Source organism: Ranitomeya variabilis, chromosome 5 (assembly GCF_051348905.1).
Source record: "Ranitomeya variabilis isolate aRanVar5 chromosome 5, aRanVar5.hap1, whole genome shotgun sequence".
NCBI classification, from domain to species: Eukaryota; Metazoa; Chordata; class Amphibia; order Anura; family Dendrobatidae; genus Ranitomeya; species Ranitomeya variabilis.
The window spans coordinates 101,278,041-101,295,438 of NC_135236.1; the positions used below are offsets into that span (position 1 = coordinate 101,278,041).

The following is a 17,398-nucleotide window of genomic DNA, read 5'->3' on the forward strand; positions in this document are numbered from 1 at the left end:
TGCATGTTTGTGATACCTGGATGCAGTTATCCTTCTTTGCTTCCAAACATAGCATCACTCTCCCCGAGAGGAAAGTAATACCACTGCGACGACCAGGACCCTGGGGCACCACAATCTCACAAGTGTTCTATCTTCCAGGTGTTCAAATCAAAGATGTGTCTGATAGGGTATCAAAACTCCTCAGCACTACTGATGACCACCCATGGCCACTAATACACGTAGGAACCAATGACACAGCAAAAAAGGACCTGGAAACTATATGCAGATTCTTTGGCCAGAAAGGGAAGGAACTGGAGTGCAGGTCATCTTCTCATCCATCCTCCCAGTGGATGGTTATGGACCAAGAAGATTGAACAGGGTGCTGCAAGTGAACAACTGGCTATGTCGATGGTGCCTCAGCAACGTTTTGAGTTTCTTGACCATGGAGTGAATTACTTACATGATGGACTCTTTGCTAGAGATGGCTTGCATCTTACGAAAATAAGAAAACACATATTTGGTAGACAACTTGCTACACTCATCAGGAGAGCTTTAAACTAGAGCAATATGGGATGGGAAATATATGGCCAGGAAAAAAATATGCAGCTAATGCATTTTTTTGAGAACCCTATTATTAGAAGTGGAAATAAAGAACAAAAACAACAAACTCTGAATGAAAATAGAGGAGCAAGAGAAACCAACTACAAACTAAAACGTGTCTATACAAATGCACAGAGCATGGGAAACAAGCGAGGAGAATTGGAGGTGCTAACACAGGAAGATAGATATGATAGAAATGATAGAAATGTCCAAGAAGGATGAGAGATTTTGCTAAATGAAATTCTTACTGCACAGTCAGTAACAATCCCAAAAAGAAGGAAGAATTGGAAACATTTAAAGAGACCAGGACGGATGAACACAGAACTTAAGCACTTATTAAAAATGAAAAAAGAAATGTATATTAAATGGGAAAAAGGCATATCTAAAGAAGAATATAATGTTGTTTGCAGGGAATGCAGGGTAAGCGTTAGAAGAGCTAAAGTCAGTAATGAAGTAAGGCTTGCAAGGGAGATCAAAAGCAATAAAAAAAGATGTTGGGGAATGTAAAAAGCAAAAGAAAAGTCAAAGATGCTATAGTAATTTTACAGGATGAAAAGGGTGATATGGTTAAAAATGATGTTTAAATTTCTGTTTTACATCTGTGTCTTCTAAGAAAGCAAATGAATCAACATTATCTATAAACAGATAGATGTGAGGGAACACTTAGCTTATTTAAATTAATTTAAATCTCCTTGTCCAGATGAATTATATCTTACGGCACTGAAAGAGTTTGCAGAGGAATTTGGAGAACCACTAGCCAGAATCTTTGAACAATTCTGTAGAGCATGATAACTCCCAGAAGACTAGAGAAGGGCAAATCTTTTCCCTATCTTCAAAAAAGGAAAGAAGATGGAGCCAGGAAATTACAGTCCAGTGAGCCTTACTTCTATACCAGGATCAAACTTTGATCAGAGTTTGATCAGAGTGTGATTTGCATAATCGACCTGATTCTCTCGGATGAAAGAATATATGGCCGTCTGCACCTGTCCTTAGAATATCTCATTTCAATTTTTCTGTTTGAGCCCCATCACATCTCTTTTTACATAGCTGGGATGAAAGGGGCGGCGTATCATGTGTGTGGGCTGGCAAGTAATGAGCAGTTGTAGTGATGTACTGCAGGTGTCTGGATGCAACACACAGAGGCACGAGGCAGAGACAGTCAGGGATGACTATAGTTCTATTTAATAATAATAATAATAATAATCTTTATTTCTATATAGCGCTAACATATTCTGCAGCACTTTACAGTTTGCACACATTACACTGGTCAACAGCATTTTTGGTGCCAAAGATATTTCATCGAATTTAGGGTATTTTTGGGGTGCTGATTCTGAATATGTCATCAGTTTTGCCAGATTGGCTCAAGTTTTTGAGATTTTTGGTATCTTATTTATAGCACTTGTTGGTAAATGCGACGCATCATCTCATTAATTTCTTTGGATTAGTACTTGAACTGAGCAGTTCTCAATATAGTTTTGTGTTAATTAGTGTTCTAAAAGTTTGTTCATAGCTTGATTTTTGCACTAACTTTATGTTGTTGTCTGTTTTCCAGTGAAAAGCATGAACTCATCAAGAAGAAGTTGTCTTAACGATCCAGACTCATTCTGTTACATTTGTGGTGAATACACACTGCCAAAGCATAGAAGAAACATAACAGACTTCGTAAAAAAAAGTGTATTTTGCCTATTTTGGGGTTATGCTTGGGGACCAAGACAAGTTTTGGGCACCACACATAGTGTGCAAAGCATGTATCGAATTATTACGAAAATGGAGCAAAGGACAAAGAAAAAGCTTCAAATTTGGTGTTCCAATGGTGTGGAGAGAGCCAAAAAATCATCATGATGACTGTTATTTATGGTAAACACAGGTACAGGCACATCTTCACAATGAGGGACAGGCCTTCTTGCAGATTCCATGTTACTCCCATTTTCGTTTCTTATGCTTATTGAATCCTTGCACTTGCACTGCACAGAAATAACAGTCATCATGATGATTTTTTGGCTCTCTCCACACCATTGGAACACCAAATTTGAAGCTTTTTCTTTGTCCTTTGCTCCATTTTCGTAATAATTCGATACATGCTTTGAACACTATGTGTGGTGCCCAAAACTTGTTTTGGTCCCCAAGCATAACCCCAAAATAGGCAAAATACACTTTTTTTACGAAGTCTGTTAAGTTTCTTCTATGTTTTGGCAGTGTGTATTCACCACAAATGTAACAGAATGAGTCTGGATCGTTAAGACAACTTCTTCTTGATGAGTTCATGCTTTTCACTGGAAAACAGACAACAACATAAAGTTAGTGCAAAAATCAAGCTATGAACAAACTTTTAGAACACTAATTAACACAAAACTATATTGAGAACTGCTCAGTTCAAGTACTAATCCAAAGAAATTAATGAGATGATGCGTCGCATTTACCAACAAGTGCTATAAATAAGATACCAAAAATCTCAAAAACTTGAGCCAATCTGGCAAAACTGATAGCATATTCAGAATCAGCACCCCAAAAATACCCCAAATTCATTAAAATATTTTGGACACCAGAAAAAAAATTTTTTTTTGTTGACCTGTGTTATCATCACTGTCCCCGATGGGGCTCACAATCTAAATTCCCTATCAGTATGTCCAGGGAATGCCTTTATATGCAGTGATTTAAAGTAACTCTAAACAATTAGTGTTGATAACAAGTCAGATTTACATTCAAACAAAGATAAAGACAAACTTGGAAAAGCAAAGGAAGTCTTTCGCTAACGTTAATGTTCTGTTCACAATGGTGGTGCGCCCAGTCATGTGAGCCACCACGTAAGTTCTCTCAAATCTGGCCCTATTGAGAGTAACCAGATTTTCCTTCTAGGCCACAAGCCTCTCTCTGATGTAGTCTATCAAAGCCCGTTGAACCTCCCATGCCTACCGGCCCCCTCATAACCTGAGACCCTAGTCCAAGCCGACCCCAGTACTGTAGAGGACAGCTGGATGTGACAGCCCTGCTCACACGCGGTCTTTCCACAGACACAGGCATGTCCCAAACTGTTGCAGTCTCCTCACGGATCTTCTGGGCTTGACCGTCGACGGACGTCTCTTAGGATTGAAATTGAGTGGACTAGACCTCAGCTCTTAACGGGCGACGTCTGGTTTCTAGAGCTTTACTGGCGTGGAGCACGAATCCTGGTCCCGATTACTCGGAGTCATCATGTGCGGAATCCAGGCCTTGTCAGGCGATGGCCATGATGGCATAGACATTCTGCTGAAACCTGTTATGCTGGCCTCAGCGACACCCATGGAGTTTATCTACTCCACTCTCTTCTCTGGCACCACATCAGCCTGTGGTTTGGTGCGCAGGACTTTTATATAGAGGAAATCCTTCCAGTGGGTCACCCGATCAGGTCCAACACACAGTCGCTCTCCCTGCAAATCTTCAAGCACATTTTGGTTCAGTGATTTCACTGCTTCTTATTACAGTGACATCACTATGGTCAATGTTTTACTACGGTGCCCAGATACTGGTACACAAGAAAAACATTTATTTTATTTATTTATTTATTTCCATCAGAAATCAGATCAAGATCGCACATGTCTTTGTTTATTTTTTTCACATACACTTGGTCACAAAAAAGCAAAGTCATGAACAGCTTCATAGATTTTAATGGGTACATGTTCTATCTGTCAAACTCGTGGTTAGACTGTACATGAATCATGGACGTCAGAATGAAGCCTTATATGTAGATTAGCACATATGTACGGTATGTTATAGCTCAGATGGGAAGAGGAAAGGATAACTAGTGTATTTTTGTTTTGCTGTGTGTTAATTTTTTTTTTTTATTCATCCAGGCAAGTGAGCAAATTTATCATGAGAATTACAAAGGTATGTGGTTGACAATTTTTTGGATGGGATTTTATGCTTTAGTCTTACTTAACCAATGTTTTCCACTAATACAATGTCAACTTTTGGTTTAATTTTTTTTTTTAAATTCATGTAACAGATGCATTGAAATCACATAAATAGGTAAATTTATTTTACTCATTTATATACCGCCATTAATTTCTACAGTACATTACAGACATCATCATCACTGTCCCCATTGGGGCTCACAACCTAAATTCTCTATCATCAGTATTTATGTGAAGTATGGGAGGAAACCAGAGAACCCAAAGAAAATGCACACAGTCGAGAACATACAAACTCCTTGCAGATGTTGCACTTGGGGGGATTTGAACTCAGAACCCCAGTTCTACAAAGTAACAGAGCTACTATGTTGCCCATCCCATTGGTCATCTCATCAGTGGGTCCCAGTGATCTGACCTTCAGCAATCGAGATGTTATTCCCTATCCAATGGATAAGGGATAACTCCCAAACTTGAGAATACCACTTTATGGAGACTTGATCTTGGTGTTGTGCCTATAATGATTCTCCTTCTGTCATTTGATGTATAATTATGACCCTACTTCACTCAGTAATAAGAGCTGAATAGTGAAGAAGGGGATGTGACAACTGTGTCTGACTTATTTGTCTCTGCTTTTGTTGTGGGCATCGCAAGGTGACAACACTAGTTCTGTGTGATGGGGTACTTCTAACTCTGTCCGTACTGGGAGATCAGGGGTTAACTTTTCAGTATTTGCTTCCTTATGTGTGGCCTGGGCATGTTACAGGCCATTTAAGCTCCTGAAAGCCTGCTGCCCACTGCCAGTTATAATTTGGCTTGCTTCAAGAGAAGTTCTCAATATCCTGCTTTGACTTCCTGGTGGCATTTCTGATTTTGACGGAGCCTTGTTTTTTTGACTAGTTTCTTACATTGTGATTTTGGAATTGTATTGGTATCCTGGTTCTGACCCAGCTACCGGACCATTCTTCTTTCCAGCTCGCACCACTGAACGGCATCTAACTCTTTGGCTCCAGTCTAGGGGGTCTCTCTTAAGTCCGGATCGCTGTACAGGGGTTAAAGGATGAGAAGGTCAGAGCAACTCCTGGGATCTGGAAAACAGAGTAGCTAGTGCCAAGCCTGTTTGTGGTAGCCCTCATTAAAGCTGCCAAGTGACCAAAAGCAGTGGTCCTGTTACAGGGGATTAAATTTGCAATTTTTTTTTTAAGATTGCCTTAAGCACCTAAATTAGTTAGCATCAGTGCCCTCTGACCCGCCCCTGCTTAGGCTTAACTAAGTTTACTCACAGTTGGGCATATATAGAAAGATCTAGCATTTCCTACAATCCGGACTCAAACCTGTTATAGAATCATATTTGAAATGGTTGGATTTTTTCTTCTAAGTAGGAAATTGTTCTTATAATTGAAAATAATGTACCAGTAAGGATGAACTTGACAGAGATCCTAAACTTGTTGCAACTCTGAGAACTTATTTCCATTGATCATAAACGGTTATCATTAGATGAGTCATCTCATGATAAAATATAAATTTACTGTTTGGTCCGGTAAAATATAATCTATTCTCCCGTGATATCACTTAAGATCTCATGTCTAGATATCATTGTTGCATACATCTGGTGTTCTTTTGACTCTCTCCCAGAATGTCCACCTAATGTGTTGAATGCTGGTGGAAAGAAGTTGCATATTGCAAAAAATCCAACTGGTTCTGATATTTTGTCGTCTTGTTTGTCACAGTTGCGGTACCTTATGGGTCCAAATGTGACCCCATTCACTTGCATTATATTGTAACAGCGGCGTACAGAAATCTTTAGCCGCAAAGATTTGGCTGCAAACCAAATTTGCAGTATAACCTTGGACTTTGTCAGTAAAGGACTTTATCTGAAATTACATGTGAAACTCATGTGAAAATAAACCAAAAGGGAGGATGCTCCATGTGAAGAATGTCACAGCACATAAGTGGAGAGGGAAGAAGTAGTTGAGCATGCCAGACACAACGCGGATGCTATGTGGTGAAATTATGGCAGTCCTTGAGTGCTGCAGCACCTTCCACTTTCTCCTAGCATCCTGCTCAGGAGCCGTGAAGACGGATGAAAGCTGGATGGTGGAAATCCACAGGGCGCCACCCTTTGAGTCAGGAACCACCCAGGTCAGATAAGAGAAGTCGATTTCTTGTATCTAGAAGAAAATAAACTTAGGCACTCAACTTATGCAGGATTTGTTTGTGATGTAATATAGTCATCAAATTAAACGTTTCGGCCACAATAGACGGCCTTCTTCAGTAACAAATGCTTATCAGAGAGGGATGAAAGCGTAGGTGAACGCGTTTATATATTATCGGCACAGTAGCAAAAGAGTCTGTCTAAAGGAGAAAGGTCCGGACCGGTATTACCGGTAACTAATGGAAGCCCGGGAGGGACAGCGTGCCGGCGTGTCTGGCAGAGACACGGAATCCACCGCTAGTCAACTCCTTTCTTGTATCTGACCTGGGTGGTTCCTGATTCAGAGCAATGTGCCCTGTGGCTTTACACTGCCCACCTTTCATCATTTTTCAAAGTGAAAACTCAAATATATCTGAGTTATTACTTGTCAATTATGAAGTTGTATTCTGTTACTATAAAATATGCTGTAGACAGAATTATTATTTCCTTTGTCAATTATGTTTCTCGTTAAATGGATTCTCCAAGAATGTAATAAAATGGCCCCCGTCACATAATTCAAGAGGCAATGTGTCTAACTCACACATGAAGATGGGCTGCAGTCTTAGGAACACAGCTCCCAGGACCTGCGTCTCAAGTGACAGGAGCTGTATCGTCAGCACACGTACCTTTCTGAGCAGTTGAGACAGTAGAGATGTATGTTCTCTGCGTCTGACTGAGAACAGAGGAGTGAGGATGGAGAAAAAATATGATTTATTTCTTCTTATGTCACACGCTTTTCGGCTCACAGAAGTTTGTGTGATTATGATGCAGCTCCTGTCAGTTCACACTTACAGGTGCTTCTCACAAAATTAAAATATAATCAAAAAATAGAAAAAAAAGAATCTCATATATTATAGTCATTACAAACAGAGTGATCTCTTTCCAGTGTTTATTTCTGTTAATGTTGATGATTATGGCTTACAGCCAATGAAAACACAAAAGTGATTATGTCATTAAATTAGAATACTTTATAACACCAGCTTGAAAAATTATTTTAAAATCCGAAATATTGGCCTACTGAAATGTATGTTCAGTAAATGCACTTTTCAAGTTGGTGTTGAAAGTATTCTAATTTACTGAGATAATGCCTTTTGGGTTTTCATTGGCTGTAAGCCATAATCATCAACATTAACAGATATAAACACGTGAAATAGATCACTCTGTTTGTTATGACTCTATATAATATACAAGTTTTAGTTTTTTGTATTGAAGAACTGAAATAAATTAACTTTTTGATGATATTCTAATTTTATGAGAAGCACCTGTAGGTTTGGTGAACTGTGTTTATTTAGACTGCAGCCCATTCTGACACGTGACAAGGATGGCTGTGTTTGAATTATGAGACGGGTTCCAATTTATTACTTTCCTGGATAGCCCTTTTTAGGTCCATTTACAGGGTTTGCTAAAAGTGATTGTATGCTATGTGTTTTTATCTGTGCAGGTTACAGGACAGCAAGTGTTATAATTGCTTTAACAGACGGGGAGCTCCATGAGGACCTCTTTTATTATGCAGAACGAGAGGTACAGATCAGTCTGCAACATGACTAAAACTTGTTGTCATTGCCAACTGCGTCAAAATTCAATTGCAAATTATTCCACCAAGAAAGATGGTGTATTCCAGAATTATCCTTTATTGTAGCCATTCTTTATGTTCACCTTAAAAGTTCTGAAACTGTTCATAAAAAAGCCGTGTGTATTTCTTTCCAGTCAATCATGTTAGTAAAATAAATAGAAAAATATGAGATAGATAGATAGATAGATAGATAGATAGATAGATAGATAGATAGATAGATAGATAGATAGATACTGTAGATATTTGGAAAAAATGGAACAGCACAATGTTTAGTAGCAGGTGCCAGGTCTCCCAGGCAATAAGTCCAATACTTGCCCAAATCCAGATGCAAACAAACAATGAAGGCAGCACTCCAATGAAGGAAGTGCTGCCTTCATTGTTAGATACTGTAGATAGATAGATAAATGTTAATGTGCATGTAGACATGAATATTTATGCATTTCTTGACAAAATTTTATATTCAGACACATTTTGGAAATCCTTAAAGGGTTTGCCCCACGAACAAAAGTTCATTTTTTTCACTAGATCTTGGAATAAAAATAAGATCCACAATTGGGTGTGATTAAAAAAAACAGACAGATCTTAGTATATTCATGAGACATTCACAGGAGCCCGATCTGTAAATTACAGCTACAATGAAGCCATTTGGTATCACTATCAGTGCTACTTACTCTGTTCACTTTCCTGTTGTTGGTTTCTTTGTAGCATAAGATAAAATATACGAAAATGGGTTAGTGATAAAAAAAGATTCACTTTAATCATTTAGAGATTTTAATAATTTATTATTGTGATCTTTTAGGCAAACAGATCTCGTGATTTGGGAGCCCAGGTGTACTGTGTGGGGGTGAAAGACTTCAATGAGACGCAGGTATTCTGTTTCTGAAGCTGGAGGAGAAAATAATCTTTCTGTTTTTAGTTGAGTTCATGCCCTGCAGTTATTTTCTCCTGACGCCACCTATGCCTGGCCGCAACCCAAGAATATGACACAGCGCTTCACATAAATGCACAGTATAATAGACGTTTATATTGAGATACACAGTATTGTGTTACTCTGGAGCAGATGACGTATTGCAGGCTGCTCCGCAGGGAGATATTCAGTAGCCTGCCATTATGTGCTGTTATGTGCCAGTTACACGACTGGGATCTAACCTTCATTCATTTGACTTGTCCATCGTTTATCTACCCATCAGGGAGCTCAGTGTAAACTTAAGCTACTGACATGGCACTTCTCCATGATTATGCCAGTTTATTATGACTTCTATAAATAGGCAAATATGTCTTCTGCAACAGTTTTTTGCATTTTGAGACCATGTGACATCATACGCATTATTCAACACACACTTGCTATAGTTTATGAGCAGTGGCGTAACTAGTCCCATGAGCCACGGCGCAAAAGTTGTACCTGGGCCCCCACCTTCTTGTTGGTCAGATCTAAGGGCCTTTGTAGCTTTCTAGATCCTATAAAGACACATGTGTAATAGAGTCCTCATAATGGCACCCTTCTGTAATAATGCTCCCAATCTTGGCCTCTTTGTGTAATAATGCCCCTCATCCTGGCCCCCATTCTGTAATAATGCCCCTCATCCTGGCCCCCATTCTGTAATAATGCCCCTCATCCTGGCCCTTTTCTGTCATAATATCCCATGTCATGTGCCTCTACCTTTTATAATGTCTCACATCCTGGAGCCCTTCCTGGTATAATGTTCCCTGTCCTGGGCCTCTTACTGTAATATTGTCCCCCATCCTGCTGCCTGCTTGTAACAATGTCTCCCATCCTGGTATAATAGACTCCATTACGGGCTCCTACCTGATATAATGTCCCCCATCCTGGACCCCATTCTAGTATAATGACACCCATCCTGGGCCCCTTCCTGGCATAATAACGGCTATCCTGGGCTCCTTCCTGGTATAATGACCCACATTCTGGATCTCAGTCTGGTATAGTGATTCCCATCATGGGAAAGTTCCTTGTATAATGACCCTCATCCTGGGCACTTTCCTGGTATAATGACCCTCATCCTAGACCCTATTCTGGTGTATTAACATCCCATTCTCGTCCCCTTCATTGTATAATGATCCACATCCTGGTATAATATCCGTTCTTTTTCAAAAATCATAAAAAATTAACCTTTCTTCTTACCTTGCTCCATTCCCACAATGTGCGGTGTCCTCTTCTGTAGCTGACTTCAGTGTGCCTGCACGGGCAGCGTATGATGTCAGTGCCATGTGCCGCTCATGACTGGCCTGCTGACGCCTCTGATTGGCCATCGGCGTATATTGTAGAGCAGGAGCCTGAGGGTCCCTTTGTTGCAATACACTTCAGCTGAATGTGCTTCCTCTTATAAATTCATCATCCGTCATTTTTTTGTGTGTTTTGCAGAAGTGATATGTATTTTTAAACAGAGTGTTTGAGCCTAGATAGGTGAAACACATTATATCAGTGGGGAACCTACGGCCGGGATCCCCATTGATCCCAAGATCTTGAGCCCCTTGATCTACTCTGGTTATAAGACTGAAGCTAGGAGTTGATTGAATTAAATATATTGAATTGAATATTGTAAAATTATGATTTATTTTTTCTGTAAATGAATGATAAAGAATATCGTGAATAGTTTATGAATAACATCTATGATGAGGTTTAGTACTTTCCTGATATGTCTCCAGTCTACAATGTGCTGTAATGTGATTCCTTATCGGTTACATCATTGACTCCTCTTTTCCTCTTGTGTACCTAGCTGGCTCGGATAGCTGACAGCAAGGACCACGTCTTCCCTGTAAATGGAGGATTTGAGGCTCTCCATAATATTATAGGAAAAGTGAGTAACTGCAACTGTAATCTCTATATTAGAAAGCCATTAGAATAACTTCATCCTCATATAAGAAGTCTGATCTAACTTTGCTATAACCGCCTTATTAAGTTACATAATATGCATATTGACCAAGGCTCAGTTCACACTTATACGTTGCTCTCTGTCAAACCCTATAGCGGGTTATCTGCTGGAATACCCGAAAAACTGGATTCTGACGGGAACCCCGATTTAGCCCTGTTTTGTACAAGTCGATAAAGATAAATATTGCCAGGTCGACATTGACTCGGTCAGTTTTAGTTAAACGGGCTATCCACTATTTTTATATTGATGGACTCTTCTTAGGATAGGTCATAAATACTGGATTGGTGGGGGTGCGACATTCGAAACCACTGATGTGAGATATTCCTGATGTTGGCCAGATGTGATCAGTTGTGGAGCTGCACAGCATATAGGTTTGACAGCCAGGTACTGCCCATCCACCCTGTATGATCAGGGTCAGACACATCATTGGTGAAGCCTATACGGCCGCACCGGGGCTCCAAGAGGCAAGGTGGAATTGTGCATAATGATGAGCTAATGGACTGCAAAGGGCCCGTATATTGTTCTTGCACAGGAGCCCACTTCGGTCTGTGTCTGGCCCTGTGGATGATTCACTGGCGGATGGAATAATAGTGATGATGATAAAACTGCTGATATTGGGGATAATGGAACTTTTGTCAATGCTAGTGGTGGTCATAGTTTGCCTGCAATTATAATTGTGGAGTTAAAGAAGGCCTGTCATTTGACATAAATATATTTTATATGGTGTAAATGCCACTATTCTCCTAAATCTATCTCAGTTTGTTTTGTTCCTGTGCTTCTATCTTCCAGTGATACGGCCACCCTCATCCAGGTAGAATATACGTAGTCTTTTTTTATCCAAGTAGTTGTGGACCTCATCTATCTGGGAGTATTCTTGAGGACTAGGTCAAACTGGCTAAAACAGGCAAGACACATGTAAGAGGGGACCATATCTCAGGAACATAAGGGCACAGGAATAAATAAGGCCAGATTAAGGAGAACAGCAACATTTACACCAGGTAAAAAAATACATATTTATTGCATTTGACATGTCCGCTTTAGAACATGTATTGGTCTTTACTATTAGTTTGGAGCTGTTTATAAGGTTTCACTGATTGACTGGAATACATTTTTCAATCAAAATTTACCTTTTTTTTGATTCTCAATATTTATCTTGAGACAGAGTGAGCTCTCAAGATTGGAAAGTGAAATTCCACTTTAAAAGTGGCAGTGTAAAGTCATACAATTAATATTGCACATGCCTTTTAGAGCTTAAAGCGTAAGGAGAAAACACAACCTGAAACCTCACCTCCAAACTTTATAAGATAAGAGGCACACATACTGAGGTGAGCATAGCAATTTTTACTTTATCCTAAGCCAGTACCCTAACCTCGCGCAGTCATTATATGTGCCCACACATAAATATTTCTTCTAGTGAAGCCCAATAGAGTTCCCACATATTATTGTGCTCCTTTCATGGCTCCCACAGTGCCCTAACACCAGTATGACACCCATGCTGTGCCCCTCATATAGTATGATGCCCCCACAGCCCACCATACAGAGTAAAATGCCCCCACTGTACATTTTTCCGTGCACAGTAACATAATATAGTAACATAGTTCGGAAGGCCGAAAAAAGACATTTGTCCATCCAGTTCAGTCTATATTCTGTCAGAATAAATCCCCAGATCTACATCCTTCTAAAGAACCTAATTACTGTAAGATACAATATTGTTCGCTCCAAGAAGACATCCAGGCCTCTCTTGAACCCCTCGACTGAGTTCGCCATCACCACCTCCTCAGGCAAGGAATTGCCCCTTGAAGCCCCCACACCCACCCACGCACAGTATGATTCACCATAAACACCGATTATCCCACAGCTGCCAACAAACAGTATAATTTTCCACACTGTCTCCCTATGCAGTATGATGTCTCTAGTATACACCAAACAAAATAGTGCCCATACAATGCCCCTACACACAGTATGATGCCTGAAGTGTCTTCCATAGTTTAATGCTCTCACTACTCCCCATACTTAATATTATGTGCCAACATCCACCTACACACAATATGTCACCTCCAGTCCCACCCACGACAGTATGATATCCCCATCACTACTCAGACAGTATGAGGATCCCGGTGTTCACCAGCTAATATAATGTTTCCAAATTCATGCACACACATTATGATACCCCTGAAGCCACACACACACACATTATGATTCCCCTACAGACACCCACACACAGTATAATGTCCTCACAACCACTCACAAACAATTTCATATCACATCATCCAAATGTCCACCACAAAGTATTGTGGTCTTACAATGTCCCTGTACACAGTATGATGCCCCCAGCATCTTTCACATGCTGTTTGATGCCCTCGCACCTCCCCCTACACACAGTATTATGCCACCACTACCACCTACACACAGTAAAATGCCACCCACTGTCCTCCCTACAACAATGTGATGCCCCACAGCATCACACGCAGTATGATGTCCTTAGTGTCTCTACATAGTATGATGCCGTCACACATACAGTACGATGTCCCACAAGCCTCTCAGTGAGTCCTGCTTCTTTACTAAGAGGGTCTAGATTTCTAGTCATGTGACATAAAAGTCTTTGAAAGTCCTTCAGTCTCTACACAGACTGAACAGTAGAGTATGAAACTGATTGTATTCAACTATATCTGTGTTCTGGAGACACAAATATAGCTGAAGTAAGCGCATACCTTGATCTCCCGGGTGCCGGGACAGCTGCCTAAGTTCAGGACTGTCCTGATGGAACCAGGATGCTTGGGAGGCACGGTATGCTTAAAGTATACATATATGTGGAGAAATAGTAGCATTCAAAAAGCAATGTGCAACAGTTAACAAAAAAATGACAGAGAAATCAGTTTAAAGAAAGAATCTAAATCTATTAAATTGCGCATGTAAAGAAAAAGAGAAATTGAACATTGATTGCCTACAATTAAAACAAGGCCAATTGTTCGTCAAAACAGTTAACGTAGTTGAGGTATTTTAGGGCTATTGTGTGAAACCTTTCAATTCATTCAATACAAAGATGTGAGCATGCAAGAAATACTCTTTAGACTTTCCATCTACAGTCTAAAATTACTGTAACTAGTTCAATAAAAAATAAGTTGACATAATGTCCAGTTTGGCTGCCACCAAAGTCAGTCAAAAATGATCTCCTAATATGAAACAGATAAGTGTCAGAAAGTCACACTGGAGGACTGAGTGAGCTCAGACCTACCCTGATTTCCAGAATAAACAGGCTTCTGCTCTCCACAAAATGCCTGAACCCATTTGGCCATGCTTTGAGATCTCTAAGCCAATTTCTAAGCAGAGCTCCATTGATTCGAATGGTAGTGCATTTAGAATGATGTGTCGGAAATTTCCATTCATTTTTTAGGCTGTGCTGCATGGGTTTCGTTCAGTATAGTTTTGGAAACTGCTGAAGATCCAAATTCAGACTCCAACTCCATGGCTGTGATCTACTGAAAAATATCTGATATATTTAGCAAATTTTCTCTTTAAAGGGTAAAAAGAATTTAATATTTCAAATCTTAATAGATGGCGTAAAGTAATATATCAAATCTTAGGAAGCATGTTCCAATTTTGCTAATATTCAGTACTCTATTTCTGTACTTGGAATAAATTTGGAGATATTTTAAGCTCCAACTCCACCTACAACACAAAGGCTAGAAGATGTCTAACCTTAAGAGAACTACTGTATCTAGTTTAGTTTTTGTCAGTATTCTTGGCTCAGAAAGCAGGATTGCGAAAATTTACCTTAAATAGAAAATACAAAATGATATATAATTGCTTGTAAAATAATATCATAGGAGCAGGTTTCAGCAGAACACAAACTCATCATAGCCTAGGATTGTGATCTCTATCTCAAGAGCCTTGAAGGCAATTATGGAAGATCCATGCAGATCCAGGCATGCAGGCTCAGTCAATGAGAAAAACAAATCTCCACAGATACCATCTTCCCGGTAATGTCACAAGTGGGTTAGTGTGCTAAATTCAGTTGAATATATGAGAAAACAATAATTGTAGCTTCATGAGCAGGAACTCGCTAAGGTAACAAAAAAAACAAGCCATGGCCAGCATCCAAGATTCTGCAGAAAGTGTCTCGGTGAAAATCTGCATCTTGGAATAATTATTTTTCCAGAAGCTACAAGTGGAGTCATATAACCGTTTCATTACTGCATACGGCACCCTATAAAATCAAAAGGGTGTTTTCTTTTTACAAAGAGCAGACTTCATGCCACAATGCAGTTAAATTCACCAATGATACAGGTTTACAATCTGTGACACAATCCTTGACTTGAGTCATAGAGCTTACAGAGAATTTACAGTACACAAATATATCTAAACAAAGGAAGGGTGCAGGCCTCCAGGCCCCAACTTTACACCCTTGATAAAATAATATAGTAAAAAAGTGTAGGCAGCACTTCAAAGATTTGTTGAAAACAAGGAGGGTGTTTTACTAATCCATATTTAAAAGGTTCATGTGGTCGAAGCCAAAGCATCACTCAGATAAGGATTATCAAAACATCATGTTTTTTTAACCAAATCTTTGGAGTGCTGCCTTCATTGTGTTTGTGTGTGTGTGTGTGCACTACACTGTGTGTGCGTGTCTGTGTGTGATTGCTGTGTATGTTTATGTATGTCTGTGCACACTGTGTGTGTTCATGTGTGTACACTGTGTCTGTTAATTTATGTGTGTAATGCTGGTGGGTGTAGACAAACTGCAAAGCGGACCAGGCTTACCCTAAGTGACTACAGGTTATTCACTAGAGCCTCTGATGGTGAGGATAGGCTTGGCCGCCGGTAGTCACCAGTTACCACTCCAGGGCTGTCCCCAAGTCTACAGCAGCTGACCAGAGGTTCAAAGACACGGGTATGAGATACAGGTGGACAGAGGCAAAAATGTGATCAGAGAAACCGGGGTCAGGGCAGGCAGCATGTGTTCAATGTACGTGGTCGAGGTCAGGAGTGGAGAGATCAGGATAAATGGGTAGGTAAGCCAGGCCAGAAAACAGGAGAGACAATGTAAGAATGCACCTTACAGGAATCTAGACAGGAACTGAACTAGCACCGAGATAAGGCAAGGAGTGCTGGAAGGAGCAGCCTAAAAAAATTCCTGCAGCTTGGGAATAGGCCAGAGAATCTCACCTCTGCAGTACACGATAGGGTTAAATACCTGCAGAAAGTAGCCCGCCTCCCTGCAGCATGGTGGAGACTTACCAGCAGCAGGAGGATGCAGCAGTGTTGGAAATGCTACAAAAGGCAGCTCAGCGAGACAGCCCATGACTGGGGAGAGCAAAGCAATGACTGCAGTGAGTAGGGCGGCACCTAGCATCCGTACGAGTCGCTGGCGTGACAATGTGTGTGCACTGTGTGTGTGAATGTGAATGAATGTATGTGTGTACATATGTATATGTGTGTTTGCGTGTACACTGTGTGTGTTCAAGTACATTTGTGTGCATAATGTATGTGTACACAGTGTACATGTTTATACACTGTGTACATATGTATGCCTTTGTGTATGTATCTATCTGTGCATGTGTTTGTGTGTGTATATATTGTGTACACTGTGTATATGTGTATATGTGTGTGTATGTGTATACACTGTCATGGCCGAAAGTATTGTTAGTGTTACCCTTGAAATTGTTCCAGAAAATGAGACAATTTCTTCAAGAAAATTATTCCAAAGATACGTATTTTGCTATATACGGTACATGTTTATTGTGTGTATTGAAACCGCACAAATAAAAACTTTGGACATAATTTTCCAGAAAACCCCAAACAATGAACAGGACAAAATTGTTGGCACCCTCAACTTACTATTTTGTTGCGCACCCTTTGGAGTAAATCACTGCAATCAATTGCTTCCTATAACCAATAAGCTTTTTACACCTCTCAACTAGAATATTTGACCATTCTTGTTCTGCAAACTGCTACATGTCTCTACTGTTTCAAGTGTGTCTTCTCCAAACAGCAACTTTAAGACCTCTCCACAGGTGTTCAATGGGATATAGATCTGGACACATTGCTGGCCACTTCAGAACTCTTCAGAGCTTTACTTCCATCCATTTCTGGGTGCTTCTTGAAGCACATTTGGGGTCTTTCTGACACTGTGCACTACAATACAATCCAAAATTCTTTGGTAATATTCAGATTTCATGATGCATTGCACACAGTCAAGGCAACCCAAAAACATCTTTGAACCTCCACCATATAAGACTGTAGGTACTGTGTTCTTTTTTTGTCGGTCTCATTCTGT

At 40.1% G+C, this 17,398-nt stretch overlaps 1 protein-coding gene across 1 annotated transcript in view; it reads left to right on the plus strand.

The window, feature by feature from the left end:
• ANTXR1 (ANTXR cell adhesion molecule 1) overlaps positions 1–17,398 on the plus strand; it is a 211,227-nt gene that overhangs the window by 63,546 nt on the left and 130,283 nt on the right. Inside the window, exons 5-8 of the mRNA XM_077263047.1 lie at positions 4,410–4,443; positions 8,099–8,178; positions 9,030–9,098; positions 10,966–11,046. Of these exons, the coding sequence (XP_077119162.1) occupies positions 4,410–4,443; positions 8,099–8,178; positions 9,030–9,098; positions 10,966–11,046 (264 nt within the window). The remainder of the gene's footprint in view (positions 1–4,409; positions 4,444–8,098; positions 8,179–9,029; positions 9,099–10,965; positions 11,047–17,398) is intronic.